The sequence below is a fragment of the Aethalodelphis obliquidens genome, unplaced genomic scaffold, assembly GCF_003676395.1.
Source record: "Aethalodelphis obliquidens isolate GAN/ISIS:26980383/991018 unplaced genomic scaffold, ASM367639v1 scaffold61, whole genome shotgun sequence".
NCBI lineage: Eukaryota > Metazoa > Chordata > Mammalia > Artiodactyla > Delphinidae > Aethalodelphis > Aethalodelphis obliquidens.
The window spans coordinates 4,247,711-4,274,094 of record NW_020838005.1 but is presented as its reverse complement, the minus strand read 5'-3'; the positions used below and the strand labels follow the sequence as shown (position 1 = coordinate 4,274,094).

Sequence of the window (26,384 nt, the reverse complement as noted above, 5' to 3'; positions counted from 1 at the left end):
TCAGTCCATAACACACTCCCACTCCTCTCTTTACTTAGCCGCCTTCTGTTCCTCCTTGCAATTTCACTTTGGATGTTACTTCTTCCGGGAAGCTTTCCCTGATTCCTACCTCCCCAGTGCAAGCACACACACACACACGCACACACACACGCACACACACACACGCACACACACGCACACACACGGCTGGACTAGATGGAGCCCTGTGTTTATCCAAAGCATAAAGCATAATGCTGACCCTTCCTCTTTTTAGGAGGGAGTTTCCTCCACAGGTGACCTACTCCAGAAAGCCATCCTCTAACCTCAGTGCTGTTTGCAACCCTTTCAGGACCACCGGGCCCCAAAGGCGATCAGGGGGATGAAGGGAAAGAAGGCAAGCCTGGAACCCCTGGATTACCTGGACTTCGAGGTAATGGGGAGGCCCCTGGGAGGGCACTGGACATACCAGGAAGGGAAGGGGCTCTGCTATCCATCCCTGACCCTCTATTTTCTCTTTGGGATCGGTGATGGGGCTCCTGGGACAGGGCCCAATCAACTCAGCTTCAGATGCCCTGTTCTGTTAAGAGACTAAGAGGTTATTGGTATAACAGTAGGATGGAGCAAATCTTTTTCCATAGAGAGTACCAGGACCTGAAGAAAAAGGGTACACACGAGGCTCGCAACTCCTTGAAGCCACTCCCCACCCCAGCAGCCAGGGTCCCTGTGACCAGGGCCATTGGAAGGTATTGAGGGTGTCCCCTAATCCAGAGCAACCCATCAAGTATGCTGTGTCCCCTCAGTGTTTCCTGAGTCCCCAGCCCCTGACCCCCTACCTCCTGCAGAACCTGCCCCGGTCAGTAGATACCTGCCCTCTCATGCCGTCTCCACCCTGCTACATGCACTAGTGACAGCCCGGAGGGTCCAAGAGCTGGCAGGGAGGGTACTTTGGGGCCTTCTGGAAAGGGTGTGTTCGTTTTAAATGCCTCGTCTCAGGAGTTCCCGTTCTGTTACTTTACCAAATTTTGCATCCCAGCCTGTCCATTCCCCAGCCTCTGCTGTGAGCAGCGTTTTTCTAAGGGAGTGTAGAGTCTTCTAAGTGATGTAAGAAAAGGGGAGGTTTATCAGGGGAAAGGTGTCGGCTTATTTATGTCAGGAATTATACCTCCAAACCACCCCCTTCCTAAGTCTCTAAGGAGGCTGAGAACAGGAGAAGAGGCAGAGGCTGGTTGAGGCAGAACCCACGGCCTGGCCTCCACCTCTCAGCACAGCTCCCTAAACTCAGAATCAAGGATGCCCAGGGGCTCCCAGAGCTGTGGAACCTCCTTTTCTGCCTTAGTCAGTGACAGGATGCAGGATTCCTGGGCATATCCTGCAGGAGACACAGAATGCCGTGGCAGCAGGGCTGTTGGGCTCCAGGAATGTTGCGTTAGGGAAAAAAATAAATCAGGCCCTCGTCTGAGGTGCTGTCACCCTCTTGGGGCCCCCATCCTCTTCCAGCCGTTTGATGTTTACGGCGGAGGAATCATAAGTGCGAGACAGATTTCTCCGTGTCATAGAAAAAGGCCAAAGGAAACCAACTAACATTCGAAGCAGGAAAGTAAAATTAATTAGTTAATCAGAGTGCCCTGCTTTGCAGAGATAACTGTGGACTTAGGTCAGACCTCCAGGGCCGAGGCCTCACTGGGTGAAACCACTTGTTGACTCCGGCTTTCCATGGTGACGTGCAGCCAGTGCCACGGGGCCTTGTGGCCAGGAGCCCTGGGGACTGATGTGACAGCAGCCTGTCTGCCCCAGTTACTGAGCTTGCAGACTTCCTGCCTCCTCTTCAGCCTACCTTCCCCTGCTCTACGCTTCCCTGTGTTTACCACAAGGAAGGGACCTTGCTGGTTTTTTCTTACATAGGATGGGGAGTGATTTAACCTTCCTCCTACCCCAAGTACCAGTAAGCCCTTTTCATCCAGCTGAGATGAAGCCGACCAAGCAGGGATAGGACCCTGCCTCCAGCGCTCTCTGCTGTGTGACCATGGGCAGGTTACCTAACCTCTCTGGGCCTCAGTTTTCTCATTGGTAACACAGGTGAAATAATACCTCAGTTTATGGGGAGGATTAAATAAGATACGTAATGGAAAGCACCCAGAACAGTGCCTGCCACGTTCAAAAGGCTCCAAAAAATTTTGCAAGTCTAAATCTCTAGCAAAGCTAGAGGTACAGAGACAGCTTCCGAATGAGGTTGGCACCTCCACCATCACTCACAATAGAATTGGACATTTCGGGGGGAGGGGTTCAGCCTCACTGGATAAAAGGTGCTGACGGGGAGGGTTTGTGCTGACCTTTTGGACACTGTCTTTGTAGCATCTTTAACTCAGAAGAATCAGGAAGCAGGGATAGCAGGAGGATGCATGGTTGAGGTCCGTGGCTGAGCCAGACGATGGCCTCTGGGGGCCCTTCCAGTTCTGAGTCTGAGGCTCCAAAACTTTCTTGTCTCCCCAGGTCTGCCAGGGGAGAGAGGGACCCCAGGACTGCCCGGCCCCAAGGGCGACGAAGGGAAGCTGGGAGCCATGGGACCGATGGGCATGCGTGGGTTCAAAGGTAACAACGCATCTCAGCTCACCCTCGCTCACCGCCAGCCCCTGCACACCAATGTGGGCACTGGGGTGTGGACCGGGTTCAAATTCTAGTTCTTCCACTGACAAGCTGAGTGACCTTGAGCAAGTCACTTGATCTCATTAGGCATCAGTTTGTTTTCTTTTCTTTCTTTTTTTTTTCTTTTTGGCTGCACCGCAGGGCTTGCGGGATCTTAGCTCCCCCGACCAGGGATGGAACTCGCACCCCCTGCAGTGGAAGCGCGTGTCCTAACCACCGGACTGCCCAGGGAATTACCATTAAGCGTCAGTTTCCTCATTCCCAAACTAACAAGCCTCGTGATACCATATTTCACAGGGCTGTCACGAGGATTACGTGGAACGTATATGAGTGAAAACACGGTAAACTCCAAAGCGCTGTAGAAATGCAAGGGAGTGTTACTATTGGTTGCAGCTCGGTGATGTAACCGGAGGAAGCCAGGCCAGGAGAGCGGGCTTGCAGGAGAAACACAGACCCAGGATGGCCTCCTCCCCCCAATACTGCCAGATTCCTCACAGTTCCTCATATTCTTTTTATTCCCCAAATATTTAAAACTTTAATCAGTCCTCAGATTTCCATTGCCAATAGTGTTTCTTCTGACTTTTTTTCCTTCCCATTAATAATGAACAAGTCATCTTGTTCATTTTCAGGGAATCCCACTTGAGAGTCAGTCCCGTCTTTCCACGTTCATTTCAAGAGTGTCCAGACCTCTTAACACCATTGCAGAAGAAAAAGAGGAACTCGGATACTCTTTCCCCAGGCGCTCTCACTTGTTAAAATGAAAACTAAGAAAAAGAAAAGTACTATTAATCATTCCCACCCCACATCTAGGATGACCTCTTAATCTAGGATCACTGGGAACTTTTATTCTACTTTCTGGTTGGTGATTAAACAGACTGAGGTTTTCCTTCCTTTTATGATCCACGTTTAAAAAAATCGATTTTAAAACACATTACAAAAGCAGCACATGCTTATTGAAAACAACTTAACAATACAGAAATGTATAAAGTATAAAGTAAAAAGTGAGTGCCTTCCCCCTAGGTCTCTTAAGGGCTTATTCTTCAGAATAACTACTGTAAACACTTTGGAGCACATCCTGCCAGACCCTTTTCCAAGCACATTCATATTTACATATATGTTTGCTTTTGTTTTTTTCAAAACTTGGAACACATGAGGCATCCTCCCCTGGAACTTGCTGGCTTGCTTTTTTTTCATGAGAGAATATGCCATAAGCTTTTGATTTGCAGATATCTTTCTGGAGGCAATTGGATGGAATTCCCTGGTCATTTTAATGTCCCCTTGAGTGGTGTCAGGACCCATCTACTTCTTTGTAGAGTGGGATGCTAGCTGAGAAAAAAGCTGTGTTGTTTTAACCATATCCTGGGAAGGAAATTCCACAATTCCCTGGAAACTCTCCCCCGTGTTTTATAGCCTCCTCCACTGATAAATCTGCCTGACATAGAACCTATGTGTCTCCCTTTGTAACTGAAGACCCTCCCCGCCTTTTCTCTTTCCGTGCTTATTAGAACAACCTTGGATTTGGACTTCTGAAACTTTGGCTGTTTAATAGGAATATCTTTGCTTTGTCTTCTTCCTGTGGGATACCATGTACTCCTTTAGTCTGTGCTGCGCTGCTCCTCTGTGCTTTAGTTAGGAGGGAATGAAACTTCTCTGCTTGGTGCCCACCCACCCTGCTTCCAAGGGGGACCAGAGTAGGCAACATAATTGGCCCAAGCTCTTACCCTTTCAGCCATGCATGCCCTCCAGGGCTGCGGACTCCTCCCTGAGGATTTCTCTGGTCTTGGGTTAATGTTTCCTGCAGGTAAGACTTTATTTACAATTAGGATTTATTTCCATTTCTAATGCCCCTTTTCCTCCTCTGTTTCAGGTGACCGAGGCCCAAAAGGAGAGAAAGGAGAGAAAGGAGACAGAACAGGGGATGCCAGTAAGGAAATTCTGTTGGGGTCACTGAATTCTGTGTCAGCACAGGTGTAGCTGTTGCCCAAGCAACCCAAGTTTCGGTGGCTGGAGGCTGGGGCTCCAGTGTCAAAGGAGCTCCCTGTCCACTCCAGGGCTCAGTTGATCCAGCAAGAGAGAATTATACCCCAGGGGCACAGGCCACATTTCCAGACATGGTATAAACCCAGTGGTTGTGTGGGAGGGACTGGAGGCAGCCTGCATGGGCTCCCTTCCGGCCGCCTCCCTATGCAATGTGTGCCTCAGTTTTCTCATCTATAGAATGGGGAGAAGAAGCATTCTTATGTCATAGAGTCATTGTAGAGAATTAAATGAGTTAATCCATGTAACAGGTGGTTAGGACACGTGGTTAGGACTCAGTAAGTGTTTGTTATTATTATCCTATGTAATACACCAATTTAGACAGACTTACATCATTGGAGATGCTTGCTAAAATTCAGTTACCGACCTTGTTAATATTCAGCAAGACCTCATGGGGAAAGGTGTAGAGGCGAAGCAGAATCCTGTCTGTTTTCCTCCTCTGCCACTAACTGAGCAGTGGTGCTGGAAATCTCATTATCTGGAAGACCACCGAGGCCAGGAATGGGCGTCTTTCCGACGAGGGTCCTTCCTAAAATGTTTACAAGGGAAGCCAGCTTATCTAGTTATGACACTCTTTTCCAGGGTTTATTTCCCCCACAAAGGTCTACACGTAGAACCTTGGAGAGAGCGCCAGAAAAGAGCGAGCCTCCCAGCCAAGTTTCAGTGAATAGAGTCTCCCAGCCAAGACTCAAAAAAATACCACCATAGAGTATCTGTTGGGCTCTGAAATGCTGCCATCTGGGTGAAGGCTCAAGCAGTTTACCCACTTCTAGGGCATCTGGGCCCTGGTGTGGGGCTGCCTAAGAAGGCTGGGCCTGGGGCAAGGGACAGATACCCCTGTGGATGCACACTTTGGACCCAGATTGAGGGCTTCTCGAAGGCTGATCTTCGGTTTCAGTGGGTCCTTAAAATGACATTTCCATCCCAGCCATGCAGGACCAGGAGACCTTGCTGTTGAATAATGCCCTTCTCCAAGGTCCCTGAAACTTTAACTTGCCTCCTACTTCCTCTACCCTTTGCTTTCCCGGGGCAGTGATTAAGGATCAACCAGGAAAAGTGTAGGTGGCAGCTCTCTGTCGCTCTAAAGTGATGGGTGTACCTGAGGAGGAGGTGCGCCTGTGTCTACCCTGGACTCCACACGCCCACCTTACCTTAGATGCTGTGATCCACAAAGCAGTCTATGTGCTTCGCAGTCTGTCTAGCATTACGGAGAGTCCCTTCCAAGGATAGCCAAGGGCTTAACTGGGAGCGACCCGGCTAGATGAGATCTGCGGGACGCTGCAGGAGCCAAAAGAAAATGTCGAAGGCAAAGGAAGGGGGTCTAGATCCGATCTAGGATGTCTGTGAGAGATCTGACTCCTGAATGCTGCCTTCTGCTGCATTGGTTGACTTGCTTCTGACGGAATGCTGCCAAGGCGGCCGAGAAGGACCGTGGCATTTAGCTGTGTGAAATAAATAACTCCTGACGGGCTGGCAGGAAGGGAGGGACTGTGGAAAGGTAACCTCTGAGAGGGGAATCAGAAACACTGCCCGCGTACCCAGGGGTGCTTGTCAGGACTCTCTGACAGCTGTTCTCCAGCTGTCTCGAGAGGATGGTGTGGTCTGAGCTCGCCGAGCCTGGGAGAGGTGATGGTGGTTAGTCACCATTCACCCCAGGGATGCTCGCGTCACTGTTTACCTTGCCTCTGTGGGCTCAGCTGGGTGGGCTTTGCACTGGGATTGGGCTCTGAGGCTAGGGGCGCTGTGTGTGCGTGGCGGGGGGGGGGGGGGGATGCGGGGGGTGGGAGCTGAGCCACCTGGGGGCGCTCCCCCAGGCACGGGTGGGGAGCCTGGGGAAGGGCAGCTAATCCACTTGACCCCGGAGCCTATTGACTGCACCGCAAGAGGCCCGTGTCAGCTCTGGATGGCCCCTCCTCGCGGACTGCCCTGAAGATGCTGTAACAGCCCCCTGACAAGACCCCAAAATGTCTCCATTGGTGATGGAGCTGGAAAGTGGGGACAGGGACGGCCCCATCAACGGGCGGCCGTACACAGCGTGGGAGGCACAAGGGACACATATGGGGATCGCAGAACCACCAGGCTGGACGGCCATCCATCCATCTCCCACTCGCAGAGACCTGGAATGGGGAGAGGAGACACTCAAGGCAGAGGCCGGACGGAAAACCCAGGCCTCGGCCTTCTCTGATTCTGGAATGAGAGCTCAGGCCCCTGGTCTTGAAGAGGAGGGTTGGGCTCCTTAAACCCCCTAGAGATGCCTCCACTTGGAGATATGGATGGAAGGGCCTAAGGCTGAAGGGGGGCCGCTGAAGCAATTCAGGGCTGAGACCTGGGCCTTCCCATGGCCTCCACCCTCTGGCCTGCCTCTGCTTATGCCAAACCCACACTGTAGTCAGACTCCTGGTTAGGTTTCTAAGGAACTCTGGTCCCAGAGGCCTTCACTGGATCCCTGGGACTGAGATTCTGAAGAGGGAGCCAGGGATCATCTTTCAGAAAAGTGTGGAAATTCTGACCCAGGCTGAGTGCCCGCTTCTGGGGGGTTCTTAGTCATTCCCTGGGCCCAGGGCAGCCCCACCGTGAGATCCAATGGGTGGGAAGAAGGAGTTCTCAGCGCAGGGCTCCACCCTCCTTCAAAAAAGGATATAGTGGAGGAGGCATCCTCCTCTGGGAGCCCAGCTTGCACCTAAGGCCTGGAACCTTTACCAAACACCTCCCACCTTTAGCAGCGAAAGCCTAAAGCTCCAGCAGGTGGGGATGTTACTACATTAAAGGGATTGATGAGAAAAACAACAAAGACCCCCGCCTCAGGTCAGAATTGGAAATTAGGGGTTTTTCTTTGAAGAGGGCGTTACAGAAAAGACTTCTCAGCAACCCTGTTTTAAGTAAATATTAAACTTTTTCAGAACAAGATCTTGTAATTGTTTACCCATGTTTTGGCCTGGAGTCATAGGGTTTTAGAGTCACAGGGTTTGGATGGTGTTTCAAACCAACTCCTCTCCCACCCTTGAGCCCACTGAACGGTCCTCTGAACAGAGAGCTGGAGAGAATTCCCACAGTCCCCCAGCTAGGTCATGGCCAAATTGGGGCTAGAATACAGAGCTGTTGATTTCTGCTTGATGAGAAGTAAAGGTGTTTGTTTGTTTTTCATTTTTATTGGAGTCTAGTTAATTTACAACGTTGTGTTAGTTTCAGGGGTACAGCAAAGTGAATCAGTTACACATATATGTATATCCACTCTTTTTTAGATTCTTTCCCCATATAGGCCATTACAGAGTATTGAGTTCCCTGTGCTATATAGGAGGTAAAGGGTTTTTGTTGTTGTTTGTTTCAGGCAAGGGTGATATCAGTCATTCTGTTAGATGTTTGGCTTTTGAGCGTTTCGCCAGGAAAAAAAAAAAAGTTACATATACACATCTCAAGACAGAAAGACATTTGTTTTACCCTCATATATGGTCCATTTGCAAGAAAAATAAATAGTATTTTTGCAGCTAAGGGGTGGGTAAAGGATCCAGTCTTGTTTAAGCCCCACAGCGTGAATTTCAAGCAGGATATAAATTCAGATTGTTTAAATATGTTTCCTCAATTTGGTTTCACATGGAAAAAAGTATGCAGAATGACCCAGGGGTAAATTCCAAGCCAGTGCTTGTTGATAGCTATCAGTTGCATCTCAGAAAACTTGAAAAAATGTTTAACACCTTGTGTGTGTTTTCAACACTTAGGGAAGTAGGTTTGTGTGTGTTTGGCGGGGAGGGGAACCAGTGGGCACCCCAGCATGCAGTATAAGCTCAAAATAAATGATCAGGATGGTGGTTTCTAGACAGGTGTTTTTTTTTTTTTTTTTTTCCATTGCTACTGAGATGTCTCTACCTCTGTTTTAACAGGTACTCATTTTGGGGGAGGGGGGTGCGCCGCGTGGCATGCAGGATCTTAATTACCCGACACGAGAGATCGAACTCGTGCCCCCTGCAGTGGAAGCGTGGAGTCCTAACCACTGGACTGCCACGAAATTCCTTCTATCTCTGTTTGAGAATAAGGGAGGCAAAGACAGTCCTTTGGAGTCCGTGAGTTCCCTTCCGCCCATCCCTGTCCCTAGAATTGGCGGCACTGGGTGCCCCAGGGGACCTGTTTGAACACCAGAAGATAGCATTCTTTCAGGCCTGAGAGACAGAGCTACTGGACCTTTTACGTATAATTATATTTCTTTAGTAACTCAACTGCGTGTACATCTTATTCCTTATACAACTTTAATGCCCCAGCAACAACATGGTTTAAAAGTAAACCACACTTCCAAGAAAAGCTAAGCGCTCACACAAGACTTCTCACCAGCTTGTACCTGGTACTCCGGGGAGTAAAGTTTCTGTGCCTGACATTTCACTTACTTCTCCAGTCCTTCCTATTCAGGAGGCATGATGATGGCCCTGTTCGAGAGATCAGGAGGCTGAGGGTAGAGGATAAGGAACCCGCCCAGAGCCACCGGCATTCATCAGGGGCAGAGCCAGGACGCAGATCGGGTCTGTCCACGCTGGAGCCTACCTCCAGTCCTGCTACCATCCTGGATTATCTTTTACTCTTTTATTCTCTCTGGCCTTTGACGTGGGCGTCAGCATGGGGTCCTCATGGGCCACCATCCTTAGTGGGTTTAATATGAAAGCGCTAATGTCTTCCTTAGCAATGCTCCCTTTTTTTAAATTTATTTTTTAATCGCAGTATAGTTGATATAAAACATATAAGTTATAGGTGTACAACAAAACAATTCATAATGTTTAAAGGTTATCCCCCATTTACAGTGATCACAAAAGATTGGCTCTGTTCCCCGTGCCGTACAATACATCCCTGTAGCCTCTTTTTTTTATATATATAAATTTATTTATTTATTTTTGGCTGCGTTGGGTCTTCATTGCTGCACGCGGGCTTTCTCTAGTTGCGGCGAGCGGGGGCTGCTCTTTGTTGAGTTGCGCGGGCCTCTCATTGCGGTGGCTTCTCTCGTTGTGGAGCACGGGCTCTAGGCGCGTGGGCTTCAGTAGTTGTGGCTCGCGGGCTGAGTAGCTGTGGCTTGCGGGCTCTAGAGCGCAGGCTCAGTAGTTGTGGCGCATGGGCTTAGTTGCTCCACGGCGTGTGGGATCTTCCCGGACCAGGGCTCGAACCCATGTCCCCTGCATTGGCAGGTGGATTCTCAACCACTGTGCCACCAGGGAAGCCCCCTGTAGCCCATTTTATACCTAATACCTTTTCATCCTCTATCCGTGTGTTGCCTCTCCCCCTTCCCTCTCCCCACTGACAACCACTAGTTTGTTCTCTATATCATTGAGACTGCTTCTTGTTTGTTATATTCACTCGTTTGCTGTATTTTTTAGATGCTCAGTTACTTTTAAGAGACTTTTCCCCGTCTCAGAGTTCGCTCTCCCTTTCACCAAGCCTTAACTGCCTCCCCTGCCTCGGTGGCTCTGGGATAGGCCAGACTAAAGTTTTCACACCGGGGATGGGGGTCTCTGCCTCTGCCAGTGAAGCCTCCCTCCTCGTGGGCGTTTCGCATTCTTCGTGACTAGGCGATTGTGCCTTCCTTCGTCCCTTCTTTTATCCTCACATAGCGAATCTCTGACAGATGCAAACATCACAGGGTGGGTGGAGATGGAAAAGTGGTTTTTAAATGTTTCTCCCCCTACGCTTATGTCTGGTGACTGAAAATACACAGACACACAAGACTCACTGAGAAAAATTGTCCCACAGCAAACACTGTCTCCTGTGCTGGCTGGAGCAGAGTGGGGGACACCCCAGAGGGAGAAATGAGCACAAGGATGTGGAAAATGGGGAACACTGGGCACCAGATGAAAGCTGAGCAGGCAGGGCCTGAAGCCCGCGGATCAGAAACTGGGCCGGCACAGCACGGAGCTGGCTGTGGAAGGGGGCCAAGGCAAGAGAAGGTGAGGGGGCCGCCCTCACTTTTGTCATAGAGAAAAGGTACATGTGTGGCAGGAAGGAAACGTTTAGGCGAGAGAGCGTCGGTTATTCACTTATTTAGCAAACATTCTTGGAGGCTTCGCTGGAGATCAGGCTGTGGCTGAAGCTGGGGAGCCCAGATGAGGAAGGCCTGGCCTCACCTTGAGGAGCTCCCAGGCTGGCAGGTGACAATCCTAAGAGAGCATGGTGAGGGTTTTAGGAGGCGAATACACAAAGGGAGTCACTCAATGAGGTGTCTTTGACCCAAGTCTTGACGGGCAAGTAGGTGTCCAGCCGGTGCCTGGAGAAGGTGAAGAAATTCCAGGGAAAGAGAACTGCGCGTGAAACGGCAGAGCACTGTCTGATAAACCCGAAGCGTTTGGTAGAGCAGAGGTTTGCGGAGCAAGAAACAAAAACTAAGGCCAGAGGGGTATTCAGGGATCTGTGCGCAGGAATGCAGGCTTGGTCTCTGGGCGACCCGGAGGGGCTCTAAGCAGGGTGTGACATGGCAACAGTGGGAGGTGACCGGCCAAGCGGAGAACCAGGCTAGAGCCAGGACCCAGGCCGTGACCGTGGAGCCCCAGGCATCCCTGATGGCCCTCAGCCCCTCAGCCCAAGCCGGCACCTGGCCGGCTGGCCCTTCCCCCGATGGGAAGGTCCTCGTTCAGGGCCGGGCTCCCCCGCTGCCTCTCCGCCTGCTCTTGGTTGAGCTGCTCTGCTTTGAGAAAGGCCTGTTTTTCAGAAACCCCCGTTTCCTGAGAAGAAGAGGGGGCGGGCGGGCTGTGGGGCAGCAGTGCTGAGATCCGAGTCCCCTCCAGACCCGGCCGGTGGCCCTGAGGCCGCTCGCTGAGCCTCTGCAGACACAATTTCCTCTTTTCTCCCCCGTTCTGTGCGAAGGATGGGATCGGGCCCCGCTTTGCCAAGAGCCTACCTTAAGCCTTCCAAAAACCAATCCAGTGACGTCTCCTGAAAGCTTCCTAGTGACCCCTTCCAGGAGAGCTTCAAATCGCTCTGCCCAGAAAGCAGCTCAGTTCCGTTGGGTTCTATGGCTTCAAATAGATCCAGGAAGGCCTGGAAAAACACAAGGGCTGGCTCCTTTAAGAAGCCAGGGGGCGAAGTGGGAGAACGTGGTAGGGGAGGTGTGCTGTCTAAGATCCACGGACACTCCCGGCTTGTAAAACGGAGAGAGAAGAGCTGCAGCTTGGGCCCCGGAGCAACGCAGCCCCCGTGGAGAATCCACGCTGTCCCCGAGTAGCAGAGGATGCTAGGAGGTCCTTAACAGGCCCGCCAGTATTTGTACTCTAGATACATAGATGCTGAGTGAACAGACGCAGGAGCCCGCCGAGGGCCAGGGGGAGAAAAATGAACAAGCCTGTGTTTGGCGTTTATGTCAGAAGTGAGTGTCCAAGCGCTGGAGCGGCACAGCTGGGGTCTGCTGCTTTTAACTGTTAGGCTGGTGGGAGTTACTCTTGTAGGTGGAGGTAACCAGTCTGTCCCCTAAGCACCTGTCCTTTTTATGATGAGTGACCCAGGGAGCGTGTCAGCACCATCTGCGTGTCTCGCGTGCCCCACGCTCAGCTGGCGCTGCTCAGCCCATCCCCCCGGGAGCCCGCAGGACCACAACATCCTCGACTCCCTGGCCAACAGGCGTCTGTTTCTGGGATCTGCCCTAAAGAAAACTTGGAGGAATACAAACCTCAGATCGAGGGTGAGAGAGGCATTTTCTACAAAAACAACGCCTTGGAACCACTGAAGAATTGAAGTGTTGGCCTTTGATGTGGGTTTTGTACGAGGAAAGTTTTGAGACATACGTTAAAACCAGGAATGATTGAACTGTTTATTGAGAAAGCAACTCAAGCGGCTCAGGAATTGTTTGTAATCCCCGTGACCCTGCACTCACTCGTTTTAGATTGGGTGGTAAACGTGCTGCAGGCACTAGATGAAATCCAGGAGGTCCCCGCTGCCGTGTCTTTTTGATGTAACTGGATCAGAGTTAGCTGCCACTGCATTAACTTCATGGCCCCACTTCCTCTCGAGTCCTTTGCCCGTCGAAAAGCCCCTCGGGGTGTACTTGGAAACAGTGGTCTAGATGGACTTACTTCCCCTAGCTGGATTTCAGCCGCTCTTCTAAAGAGTGCCATGGTGGAATTCTGATGGAACAAAGAGTAGGCAAAGCCTGTGGACGTCCCGGGAGGTCTTGTGGATGCTCTGGTCGGGGGAGCTCACAGCTGATGCTTCACCGACTCAAAGGCTGGGCCAGTCCTTTGCTGCAGTGGTCGGCACCATCCTTGGGAATTATACTGAGCTCAGTACTATTTACTGAGAACTGACCACGCCGGTCCCTGAGCTCCTTATATTTCAGAACTCTTTAAAGTATGTGTCATTATCCCATTAAAACGGATGAGGAAACTACTCTGAGAGGTTAAATTACTTGCCCAAGGTCAGAGAGCTAGAAAGTGGTGGACCCAGTATACAAGCAGGTATGTCTTCAAGGGTTTAGAATATGCAGATGGGGAAGCATCCCAGCCAGGGGTCTCGGACCTTGAACTTGGAAGAGAGCAGTACCAAGAGGGAGGAAACAGGGAAGGGCGGGGACGCGGTGAACGAAGCCAAAGGGTGTGAAAGAGCCTTCTTAGGAAAGGCCGCTGGTCTTGGTCATGAGCCCTAGAGCTAAGGCAATGGTCCATGAAGCCTTTAGAGGGATGCTCTGTAAACATCAGCACTTCCTCTCAGCTCTACCCGTGACAAAATTAGAGTTCAGGATCGTGGCCTTTCTCCTGGCTCTACAGCATTTCTTTCTGGTCCTAAAGGCCTGTTGACCCCCTATGACCCCTCCCTGCCCTTTGAGAGGCCCAGGAGCAAAAGCAAGGCAAAGGACTCACCTCTCTACCCAGGCCGCCCAGAAAATTCCTACAAATCCAGCTCCAAGCAGAGCTTCTGGGCATTAGCGACATCCTCCCACTGGGATGGGGTGAGCCTCTGCTTCAGGACTGGGCAGGGAAAGTGCTTCGTTTATTATTTGATCAGACACATTTTCATTGAACACCTGCTAGGAGCCAGGCGACCGTGGCTAGGGCATTAGAGGAACAAAGTCAGCCAAGACAAACTCCTGGCTTCTGAGGAATATGCATGGGGAGACCAGTGGGAGAGTCAACAGTTAAGAAAAAAATCCAGCATAAAAAGTACAGTGATAATTGGGAGATACTTCTGCTATTCCTTCTGTCCAGTAAAGTCCCGAGTACCCCCATGTGACCCCCAATGAAAGACACAGCACAGTGGCCTGTGGGGCTGGAGACCCAGATGTGGCCACTTTATCCTGTGACCTTAAGAAAGTCACTTTCCTTCTCTGAGTCTCCGCTTTCTCATCTGTAAAATGGGTATCACACCCACCACCCTAGAGGAGGACTGCCAAGATCAAATAAGACCGGCTAACAAAAGTTCTTTGAAGAGGCATAAATCACCACATTTAGAGCGGATTGCCATTAGGAAATAGTATTTTATAAAGTGCACCCGCAGGCCTGACCACATTTTAAAAGCGATGCCCTCCAGCATCACTTTTCCTGCCTGACCGGAAATTCCTTAGGCTTGTGGGATGACTCCTGTCCTTCCCATACAGACCACATTTCCTGTGGATGTCAGGGGAAAGAGCAGTGCCCCGTCTAGGCAGGCACAGAGCCCTTGCGCTGCAGGCTGGCTGGGGGCATGGGGAGTTCTTTCTTCACAGGAGAAGAAAAGTTCAACTTCCTTAAAGGGCAGCTGGTCTAGATTATCACCAGGTCTCTACTCTGCAGCTGCAGAGAATCAGAGCCTATTTTCCCAGCCCCATGTGTTTATTTCTGTTCTCCACAACCTCCTTTCTTTCGACTTGTTTTGCTTTGGCAGGGCTTAGAAGGCAGGATAAATACACCTAAAGGAGCTATGAGGTTTCAGTATTATGCTGGGTTCCTCCCCCTCTCTTCTCTTGAGAAGCAAAGTTCCTTGGGCTTTTGGGCCCTCCTGATGTACAACCAAGCAGATTCTGGGGTATTTAGGGATCAGTTCTGTTCCTAGAGCCCCTCAACCATTCATTCATCCACTCATTTAGTACCGTTTGTTGATGGCAACGTGCTAGGTCTCTGCCTGCAAGTGGGACTGCGACTGGGAACCACAAGGATGCTGAATGCCTGTCACTTCCTGGGAGCTTCCAGTGGTGGGGCATGCGGGCTGGCCAAGGGAGCGGTGCTGAACTATTTCTCATCTGTGGGAAGCGCATATGGGGGCCACAGGTCAGGGAGGCCCTCCTGGAGGAGGTGACCTGACTACTGTGAAGTTGTGTAGCCCAGGCTTGATCCCAGATCCATCCTCTCCCACAGTGCTTCTAGCCCTGGCTGGGCATTTCCACTAGCTGCCAACTGTTCAAAAATGTCCCTCCCCCGATTCCCCGCTGGTAGATTTTGAAGCACCCCGGTGATTCTTACATGAAGCCCAGAGCCAAGAACCACTGCTTTAAGTCCCAGGCTCTTTCCCTTACTCCTAAAGACACGAATTCCTACAGACCAGGGGGCTGCTGGGAGATAGATGAAAGGTACTTTACATATGGTGTGGGCTGTTATTAAATATTGGTCTGAAGTGTTCAGCCTGACAGTTGGCTCTGTGGTTTGCAAATGAAAGGCCTTTGCTCTCCCTGGCTCCACCTCAGAGCAGCTGTGTGACCTTAGGCAAGTTATTTGCCTTCTGTGGGCCCATTTCTCCTCTGTTAAGTGAGGGTCATAATGCCTAACTCATGGAGCTATTGTGAACAGTGAATGAGCGAGGGTGGGCCTGAGAACTCTGCACGGGGCCTGACATGTCGTGGGGACTGAGTGTACGTGAGTTCCCTTCACCGTCCACCCTTGACTTGAAATCTCTCCCGGGCGGCACCCAGGACCTGCCTTTGTTGTGCTAGGTTTGGAGCGGCTCTGAGCCAGGTGCAGACAAGCCCCATAGGCAGTGGGTAGTTCTAAGGCTGCCCCAGCCCTGGAAACCAGTTCCGAGATGGTAGCTACTGGTCGTTAAGCTGTCCTCCCGGACCCACTGAGAGGCTGAATAATGCAGCCACTCCCTCGGCTGTGCTCCCACCAGATGCTGGAGAAAGAGGAAGATATTCTGCATCTCGCCCCCCAATTAGAACCCTGAAACCCAAAGCAAATAGAGTAAAATTAGGTAGGAAGTAATTGGATGAAAAAAACACTGGAGCCCTCCAGAGATGCCAGCGCCCTGTGAGTGAAACCAGATGTTGGTTTTAAAATCCTGGAATGGATTCCCAAGAGATACTGTCAAGTTCCCTTCCATCCCCAGAGGCAGAATAAGCAGCTGTCAGGCCTGGTACAGAGTGGAGAGGAATCCTGTGTTTGAAGTGGGAGGGGGGATTCAAGGCCAACATCCAGCGTCCCTTCCAGCTCTGGGGCTCAGGCATTCAACGCCAAAGCAGGGGAATCTGGAGCAGACCCAGCCTGCTTTGTCTAAGACCTTGCTTTTCCTACATCTACATTTACAAGGCAAAGAGAGCAAAGCTATTTGTTTTTTTGAAAAGAATCCCCGCATGTTAGATATGTGCTGGGAGCCCCAGAGTGGCCTCAGCCCTGGCTTCACATTCCTGGACCATTCCGGAGCGGCCTTGCTTAAACGAATCACATCCAGCTTGCATTAGTGAGCAGAAACTTGCTGACAGCAGGAGCCAGTCTTCTGCTGCCGCCCCTGTCCCCCTCCCCTAATATGCTAAGAAGCCAGGAACTGAGCCCTGGGGAGAGCAGAGGAAGTTAGGAGGAGATTAATCCAATTGGAGGGATGAGCCACCCCCCCCCCGCCCTTGCTCCCGCTCCCCAGGCAGCAGGCTGGCTTTGCAATGAGACTTTCAAGGATACACCCCTGATGGGGCTACTGGTATCCGAGCCAAACTCAGCAACTCATGAAGACGTCTCAGAGCTGACGCACATGTTTCTGGGCGAAGTGCTGGCTGACCGGGGTTGGAGCTCACAGTAATGGGTGCCCGTGGTGTGCCGAGTCTTTGACGTGTGCGACTGCTCCCAACCATCACCATTTTACCCATTTTAAGAAGAGGGTAAGTGTAGAGAGGTCCTATCTGGTTGTATAGTGGAGCCAGGATTTAGACCCTGTTCCTAGTCCAGAGCCAGCCTCATTCCCCTCTCCCCTGGTGCCTCCAGGGATCCCCACCACCATGTTTTCCTCCATCCGAATTCCCCAATCCACCGAGCGCAGAAGAGGCAGGTAGCTAAGCAGCTTTCAGATGGGTGTGTGGGATTCACAGGTGCTCTTTGGGCACTTTTGGTAGCAAGGACCAGAGACTCACTGGGTCACTTCACATAATGGGGTCATATGGTAAGGACACCTGGGAGGACTTTGGAAGACTGGGGCTCATAATACAAGTGGGCCTTGCAGAGCCTGGAAGGGGAAGTTCTTTCAGAATCCCAGGCAGTTCTGGGGGCTTCAGGACTGGGGTTCGTGTCTTCACTCTAGTGTCTCATGTCCAGCACAGCTTGTTAATTCCACTGTCCCTGCCTCTTTTTGCTTCTGCTGCTTCTCAGCTCTCTGCATATTCCCCCCACTCAGCTTCCTGAGAGGGTCTGGGTGATCCTGCTACATCATTCTAGTGGTTTGGACCGAACTCCTGAGCCAGACCCATCCATCACTCATGGCCTTACACATGGGAAAGGAAGTGCCCATGGGCTGTGAGCATGGCATACATGTTGACTAGCTAATGCCAGTCTCATCACACCTGATGTCAAAGATAAGCAAAGCTGGGTGCTAAAGTGGTCAGGACAGATCTTAATCAGTAATATACTATATGTAGTGGGGCAAAGAGGTCAAGGGGAATTGAGTTCAACTTTGATTCCTACAGAGGTGACTGGGCATTTTCATGGGAGAGTGAGGGAGTGAGGGGTGAGTGGGGACTCAGTGGAGTCAGGGACGTGAAAAATTACTAAAAGCAGGAAGGGGTTGGTCCCTGAGAAACCCATCTGGGTTGCTAACTGGGACTGATTCAAGTTAAGCCCCTCCCCTCCCACAGAGGCTGGGAGACAGGGCGCTGACTTCAGATGGTGGCTGGAACAAACAGTAAATTCCTTTAGCAGCCTTGAGGGTTCTCAGAGGCACTTTAAGGGGGGGCTAGGGTCATCCTAGGGATGCAGCTTGGAGCTGTTAGAAACTGTGGGTTTGGTCAAGGAGAGGGTCTTTGTCACTGATCCCCTCAAGCACCCTGGGAAGTGAGTGTGACAGGTGAAGAAAGGAGGAGAAGAGAGTGTCCTAGTGCCTCTAAGGCTTAAGAAGAACGCTGGCAACGTGCCCTGCCTGGCCCCTGCCAGTGCCCTCCTCCTGGCTCACCGCCCTCCTGCCTACCCCACACTGCCCACCCCAGATCCCCTCTGGTGGCACTTAGCAGGGGCAGTTTGGAATTGCCTTGTAGCATTTTTGTGTCCAGAGAAGAAGCAGGTTCCAACCCTCTGTGTCCCCATGACTGGGTCAATCCATGTTTAGAAATCAACCAGTAACAGGGAGTCTAGAATGATCTACAGAAAAGCAGCACAAATAGATAGAACCCAGGGTCAGTGCCCCCCGTCACGGTCTTCATTCTGGTGTGGTGGGCTCAGTGGGTAGACACCGCACCCATTCTGAACAGCCAGGCACCTAGAACCAGAGAGATACAGGAACCATGCGGTACTCAGCTGGGGATTCTGACCGGATCCCCTGACAAAGTCACGTATCCATCCACCCATCTGCCCTTCATCCCACCTAGTCATCAGACATTGACTTAGCTTTTTCAGCCGGCCAAGCATCATGTTAAGTATTGAGGGTACTGAAAATGCCAATGCCAATGAAGGAGCAGTGGTCTAGAAAGAGAGGCATCTGGCATCCCAGCTCTGAACATCAGTTTCCTCATCTCTAGATGAGGGGTTTGGACTGGGAAGTCCCTGAGGTCTCTACCAGCTCTGACGTTCTGTGGTTTTATCCATTTTAGGCTGTTAGTTCACTGGAGTGCCTCAAGGGTAGACAATACTTATCTGTCCTTGCATCCTCAGCACCTAGTACAATTCTGGAATATCGTAGGGATTCCATAAGTGCACCTGGATGGATAAGTAAATGAGTAACTGAAAAAAGAAATACATACGTTGTATAGAGAATTAACAAAGGTAATGCAGATTCAGTCCCCCACGTCTGTGCACAGGAAGTAGAATCACATTGGATGTCAGTGGAATATTATCACTTCTCTCGAAAGCTAAGACAGGTTTATCCTTTCCCCAGCTGGAAACAGCGACATCTTCATTTTCATCTACAAACTCAGCAGTAGCTGTGCTTCACGAGGGTATTCCTGCCATCTTGGAACTCCCAGAAGACTTAGGAGAAGCCAAATTGTTTCTGTGCATTTAGGGTAGAAGTATTACTATTCAAGGGTTAAAGTCATTTGTTTGTAAGGGGACTCCTCCATCCAAAGACATCTTGCATCAAAGTCGTGAAGCCAACTTAGTGGACCCCAGCCCAGAGGTCCCATGAAGAATGAAGGACTCAGGGAATTCTCTGGTAGTCCAGTGGTTAGGACTTGGTGCTTTCACTGCTGTGGCCCAGGTTCAATCCCTGGTCAGGGAACTAAGATCCCACAAGCCACGCAACGTGGCCAAAAAAAAAAAAGAATGAAGGACTTGGAGAGAAAGGAAGATATGGATGGAGAACTGGTTCTAATGTGAAGTCTCAAGTTCAGTCCCAGCTCTTCTACTGCTGACTGTGGGATGACCTTAGGCAAACACAGCACCTCTCTGGGCCTCTGTTCCCTTGTGTATCACATGAAGAGTTTGGGTTATGATGGTCTCCAAGTCTCTGCCAGCTGGGAAATTCTAGGCTTCTCCATCATTTGTGATGGTTAGAAAAGCCCAGGGACTTCCCTGGCGGTCCAGTGATTAAGACTCTGTGCTTCCACTGCAGTGGGCATGGGTTCAATCCCTGGTCAGGGAACTACTAAGATCCCGCATGCCACGCGGTGCAGCAAAAAAGGAAAAAGAAAAGCCTAAAGACTGTGTGACGATTACCTAAAAGTAACTCACGCACCAAATGATGGTGACATCTGTAGCCTACAACTGCGCGTGAGGAAGTTGTTGCTAGAGATATCTCCAGTAAATGCAAAGCTCCTTCACCCAGACACAATGTCTTGTTCTTCTCCACCATCTGACCTCTTCTGTGCCTCAGCCCCACCCTCTTTACTGAGGGGCCGGGTCAGGACTGGAGCAGACCTGCGATCCTGCTGCAGGAGGGTGGATGAGGGTCTCATGGTCGGTCCCAGGAGTGGCCTGGGTAATGGGCAGGGTCAGCAGAGCAGGTCAGGGAATGAGGAGGTGGCTTCTGGGGTCTGGCCCTGCAGCTAGGCAGGAAGCTCCGAGCAGGGATTAGAGCCACTGATGCTCTGGGAAACCTGTTGGTGAGGTGACTGAACCCTCTGATCTGGGAGAGAGCAAGGAGGCTACCCAGCTGGAAAGGACCAGTCTCCTGCCCTGAGTTCCACGCATCAGCTTCCTTCTCTGTTAGTTACAGTGATGCTGCTCGTCGAGGCTTTGGTGGAAGGGCCTCCTCTCTGCTTCTCTGTATAAAAAGGGAGAACCTCTGACCCCAAATCTGGGGCAGCAGGGAAAAAAGAACATCGGGGAATCCCTGCTATAGGAGGCATGAGGAAGAACTCGTGCCCAGGACTTAGTGGGCTAGGACTTGGGACAAGCTATCAAGTCAGGAAACCCTCCACTCATCCTCCAGGTGTTAGGTGGGGAACAGCGTTTGGTGTTTCCCTTCAGCTTGGGTCTCCCAGACCAGAGATGGAACGCGGGCAGGGCTCTTCCTGCAGAGAGCAGGGTGTGGGCCAGCCTGGCGGTCGCTACTGTCCTCTCCACTTACAGACCGTAGGCACGTGTCCGGGTAGATTCCAGTCTGCAGAGTAGGGACCCCAGAGCAAGAGAAAGAGTTTGATATTCTCTTCACTCGGGGGGTTCCCTTTATGAATCAAACTCAGATATCCACATGAGCTTCGCTTGGCGGACTGGGTTCTGTGGAGTTGTGGGTCCACATTTTGCTCGGGAAGGATTTCCCAGGGCTCACCGAGCTGGGAGGTTAAGAAGAAAGTAAAGAGGCCTGTCGGTCAAGGGCAGCTATTAGGGGAAGTCACATGCAGTTGTGACAGCCTAAGGTCCTCTGCCCCCCACCTGGGCCATCCCCTCTGACTACTGGCCTAGGAGTGCCTGGGCTTTGTACAGTCAAAACCCCTGCCTTCCATCTTCCTCTACTGTCCTGTGCAAAGAGAGGCATCTTCTTGACCCCAAATAGACCCACACACTCCCTGGGGAGCACTCTGGGTGGGTGTCTACGGAATAAGCTCCCTGGACTTACAAGAAGTGTAAGGGGGTGGGGGGCACGTATCAGGCTGAGGCAGCCTCCCAGACACCGCATCTGATTATGTCGGGCTGACACAGCTGTGGGGTAAGAGCGTTTCCCATAGGTGGTTGGTTGCTTGGTGGGAAAGCTTTGCTCTAGGGCAGAAACTGCTGGGAAAAAGCAAAGTTTACACCCTCTGCCCGCAGAAACCCAAACCTCTTAGCAAGTCATGACATTTTCCTCCGCTGGAGACGGGGTCAGTGTTGCCATCACTGGGTGATTCCACAAGTGCATTCCAGGAGGTGGCATTATGGCTCAGCCTGGGAAAGGCTGCCCCCAGGCCCCCCTGTAGCTTTCCAGGGCAAAGCAGGCTAGAGATTCTGTTCCTAGGACAGCCCCTTAAACTGTCTGATTCCCTGAATTGGGGCAGTTTGCATCATAATCAGGTCAGCTCTCAGCCACGGATTTCCTAAGGAAGGTATCCACAGGGATGGGCTTTTGTTAAGGGGAAGAAAGGATTTAAAAATTACAGCTTCGTGCCATGTTCTGTAAGATGGAGCTAGACCAAGATGTGCCTCATTGATTCTTCTGGGGCACGCAGCATCTGCCGACCCCGTGGGCAGGGAACTGTGCTCAGCCTCCATCCAGGGAGAAGCCCTGGATCGGGGGGAACCTGGGAACACGTGAAAAGGAACAGGCTCCAGTGCTTGATGAGCCAACCCTGGGGTCTGGGTGTGCGGGGCGCGGGGGGCACACGTAGCCACAGGACTGATGGGGGCCATGACCTAGCTTGATGTGTGGGGAGCATGGGGCATAGACCAGGACTGACGCTGTGTCCCGTAATTATGGTTACCATATGTTTCCAATTTTTGGAAGTTGATCTGTTTCCAAATATTCTTTTGCCACTTGCATATACACTGAAGCCTCCTGGGAATTCTAATATTTCAGCATCCAAGTGCCGCTCTCCAGATTTCCCTCAGCACTCACTATAACCACATGACAGACCACAGCCTTATTTTCTCATTTGGAATGTATGGTCATTGCACCAATAACTTGAATTCTGGGTCCAGGATCCAGGACTGTCCCACCGAAAGAAGCCATCAGTGAGGGGACTGAGTAGAAGGGGCTGTGCTGTAATAAAGAGGGTGTTGGAAACACTAGTAGCCCTGATGCTGACTCTCCTCAGGCTCCCACCAAAGCCGTTGGCTCTGGGGAGCTGTGTCCACTAGACAGGACTTGCCCACTGGGGTATATACCATCTGAGTGCATTCATTCGTGCATGCCTTCGTTTAGCCCAGCTTGGGCGTCTTGATATACCAGGCACTGTATCAGGCCACATGACCTGTCTTCAGAATGCTTACAGCGTCCCAAAAGAGTAAACAGGAAATTATTACATGGAGTGATAAGTATGTCCACAGAAGGGGCTGTAGCCAGGTATGGGGGAACCACAGAAGGCTTTCTGAGAGATGTGACATTCAAGCTGAGATTTAAAGGACATGAAAATCTTAGGCCAGAGTACAGACATGGGTTTTTCTGAGATAGGGGGTGGGGGGAGGTCCATGTTCTCCCTCTGCTCATTCAGGTCAACACTCAAGGCCTTCCTTGTCTCCCCGTCCAAGATGATGCCCCCCCCACGATCCATTCCCTTCCTTGCCTCCCCATCCAAGATGGTGACCCTACCATGATCCATTCCCTTCCTTGTCTCCCCATCCAGGATGGACCCCGCCACGATCCATTCCCTTCCTTGTCTCCCCATCCAAGATGGTGCCCCCCCCACGATCCATTCCCTTCCTTGTCTCCCCGTCCAAGATGGCGCCCCCTCCACGTTCCATTCCCTTCCTGTGCTTCTGTTCCCATCTGTGCATCACTATGTGGCCATAGTTATATTTTTATTTGTTTCCTAGCTTTATCGCTAGACTCTCCCACTACAATATCAGTCCACGAGGGCAGAGACTTTGTTCATGGATGTCTCCATAGCTCCTAGAACAGGACAAAGCCCCTAATAGATGATCACTTTTTTGGCAAAACAAAGAAGTGAACAGAGTGAGTTCAGGCTGGCCAGAGTGGAGACATTAAGGGGGAAGCTCTGAACATCAGCCGTGTTTGCCCACACTCCACGCAGCCTCTTCCTGTTATTTTGACCCTGAACTCTGCTTGGCCTGCTCTGGGACACACGGCATCCTCCTGCCCCTTCTCCCTCTACTGATGACCCCACACGGGGGCTGCTGTTGGAGGCCTCCTGGCCTGGCGTGGCCCACTGCCACCGTGACAGTGTGGTGACAGAGGTGAGGCAGGCCTGGGAGAAATCAAGGCTGACATCTCAGCCTCGGTCAACCCACCAGGGCCAACCCCTGTCCCGGGGCCAGCCCTCCTTTGCTGCTGCTGGCTCCAGGTTAGCTTGTCATGACTGCTCCCAGGGGAGCGTCCCTGTCTCAGACCTGGCCTCTGCATCCTGCTTCTCTCTGTGTTTTCTGTCTCCAGGATTCCTACACTCTCTTGCTTATCCTCAGCCTTTTCTGATAACCTGGCTGGAGCTTGTAAACCCACGTGGGGAGACTAGTCAGGGATGAAGGATGCAAACCCACGTGGGGAGAATAGTCAGGGATGAAGGATGCCTAGAAAATGGAATTAAACTTTTCCAGGAGCCTTTCCATGCCATCACACCGTACTCTTGCAGCATCTTGGGAGGGGTGTGGTCTCCTGGGGACTTCTGTGGTCCCCCTGTGCAGAATATTCTGGGGTTTTCCTAGCCTGGGCAACTCAAAACAGACACGCAGCCAGTTCTAATTCCTCTCCTTTCCCATGTGACACAGATACGGGGTTTATCAATTCCGCCACCTCCTCCAGGATCCTATAAAGGTCTTTGCCAGGACTTCCCTAGTGGTGCAGTGGTTAAGAATCCACCTGCCAATGCAGGGGACACGGGTTCGAGCCCTGGTCCGAGAAAGTCCCACATGCTGCGGAGCAACTAAGCTCATATGCCACAACTCCTGAGCCTGTGCTCTAGAGCCCACAAGCCACAATTACTGAAGCCCGGGTGCGTAGAGCCCATGCGCTGCAACAAGAGAAGCCCCTGCTCACTGCAACTAGAGAAAGCCCGCATGCAGCAACGAAGACCCAACACAGCCAAAAATAAATAAATAAATAAATTTATTTATTTTTTTTTAAAAAAAAGGTCTTTGCCAAGTCATAGTCATTAGAAGAGGGAATCCCCTAGCCCAGCCGGTCAAGAAAAGAAAGACAAAAACATAGTCCAAGGGTGCAGTACTTATCGGGAGCAGAACTTGACTGGGTTTGCTATTTTCTTTCTTTTTTTTTTTTTTTAAGATAAGGACTTTTAAAAATTAATTAATTTATTTATTTTTGGCTGCGTTGGGTCTTTGTTGCTGCGCGCAGGCTTTCTCTAGTTGCAGCAAGCGGGGGCTACTCTTCATTGCGGCGCACGGGCTTCTCATTACAGTGGCTTGTCTTTGTTGCGGAGCACAGGCTCTAGGCACGCGGGCTTCAGTAGTTGTGGCATACAGATTCGGTAGTCGTGGCTCATGGGCTCTAGAGCACGGGCTCAGTAGCTCCTGCCATTGGGATCTTCCTGGACCAGGGATTGAACCCACGTCCCCTGCATTGGCAGGCGGATTCTTAACCACTGCGCCACCAGGGAAGTCCAGGTTTGCTATTTTCGCTGGCAGTTCGTGGAAGGGTTTTCCTGCATCGTATCACACACCTGTCCCTGTGTCACAGCACAGTTGTACCCGTCTCCACCCCACACGTCCAGACGGCTTCTGGCTGCAAAAGTGGCAACACTCCAATATCTTGTCAAGCTCAGGTCCCTGAGGGGCGAAGATACCTGCCCCCCACCCCAACTCATGGCATGGCAGACAGGTTGGCGAAAGGACCTTAGATGACACATCGGTAGACCCAAGCTGCCATCCCAGCTCTGGCACTAACGGTGTGTATCTCCCGGACGCTGTAACTCTCCCGCCAAACCCTATCTTTGAGATGATCCAAAGGCTTTTTTCAGCTGCTCCCCTTGGAGAAGTAACGCCTTGCTTTGTAATGCAAAAGAATGAATCTTCACTCTTTCATCGATGTAGCAGACGTTTACTGTACATTTCCTGCAGCCAAGCTCTGTGCTGAACAGAGTTTATAGATGAACGTGACAGGGCTTCAGCCATCAGAGATGGGGATCGGGGGTTGCAAACTAGGACTTGCTTATTTCCTACTACGTTCCAGGCACCGTGCTTAGAGCCTTAACACAGGTCATTTCACTTAGTCTGCAAAACAGCCCTATGCGTTGTCCCCATGTCACAGTGGGGCAATGCCCTCAGAGAGTCTAGAACACTTTCTTAAGGTCGTTCAGGTAGAAAGAAGAGTCTTGTATGTGCCAGGCGCCGTTCTAAGCTCTTTACACCTATTGCTGTATTTCACTGATTCTGTGACACACATTTTAACATCTCTGAAATCTGGAAGCCTGTAGCAATATGTACAGCCTGCCACTGTAACTGGCAAAGCTTCTTCCTTCTTAGTAGCATGGAAAATAGTGATGGGCCTTACACAACAGCGGCTTTTAAGATTTGATGAATTGCTGTCCCCCACTTAACAGGTAGTAAGGGACAGAGCCAGAATTCACACCCAGGTCTGTCTGGCTTCAAACACTTTGGTGCTGACAGCCTAGTGGGAAGGTGGACACAGATGACAGCACAGAGACAACACAACACTCAGCACAGTGTCTCAGCCCTGTGCTGAGACACAGGGGGACCTCTGCACCTACTAAACTACACAGCAGGGCCACCTGTTCACAAAGCCTTGACCATCCCTTGATTTCCTCTGTTCCCCTTCACCATCCGCTCCGGCAGGCCTGAGTGCTGGTCACCAGGTGTCAAAAGGTAGAGAGGAATCCAACAATTCCGCTCCTTGGTATTTACCCAAATGAGTTGAAAACTTATGTCTACACAGGAATGTTTGTGACAGCTTTATTCATAATTCCTTCCAAGAGGTCCTTCAGTGGGTGAATGGATAACTAAACTATGGTACATCCAGACAATGGAATATTATTCAGTGCTAGAAAGAAATGGCGCTATCAAGCCAATGCAAGACATTGCATTAAATGCATATGACTAAGTGAAAAAGGCCAATCTGAAAAGACTACATACCATATGATTCCAAGTATATGACATTCTGGGAAGGGCAAAACTATGGAGACGGGAGAAAGATCAGTGGTCGCCAGGGGTTCGGAGGTGGGGTGGCAGGTGAATAGGTGGAACACAGGGGATTTTTTAGGGCAGTGAAACCGCCCTGTAGGACACTGTAATGATGGAGACATGTCATTAGACATTTGCCCAAAGCATAGAATGGACAACACCAAGAGTGAACCCTAGTGTAAACTGTTGACTCTGGGTGATCATGCCGTG

General features: G+C 51.0%; 1 protein-coding gene across 1 annotated transcript in view; it reads left to right on the top strand.

The window, feature by feature from the left end:
• The window catches only part of SCARA5 (scavenger receptor class A member 5), a 116,950-nt gene that overhangs the window by 78,190 nt on the left and 12,376 nt on the right, over positions 1-26,384 (top strand). The window contains exons 5-7 of the mRNA XM_027087879.1: positions 329-409; positions 2,470-2,568; positions 4,490-4,546. Of these exons, the coding sequence (XP_026943680.1) occupies positions 329-409; positions 2,470-2,568; positions 4,490-4,546 (237 nt within the window). The remainder of the gene's footprint in view (positions 1-328; positions 410-2,469; positions 2,569-4,489; positions 4,547-26,384) is intronic.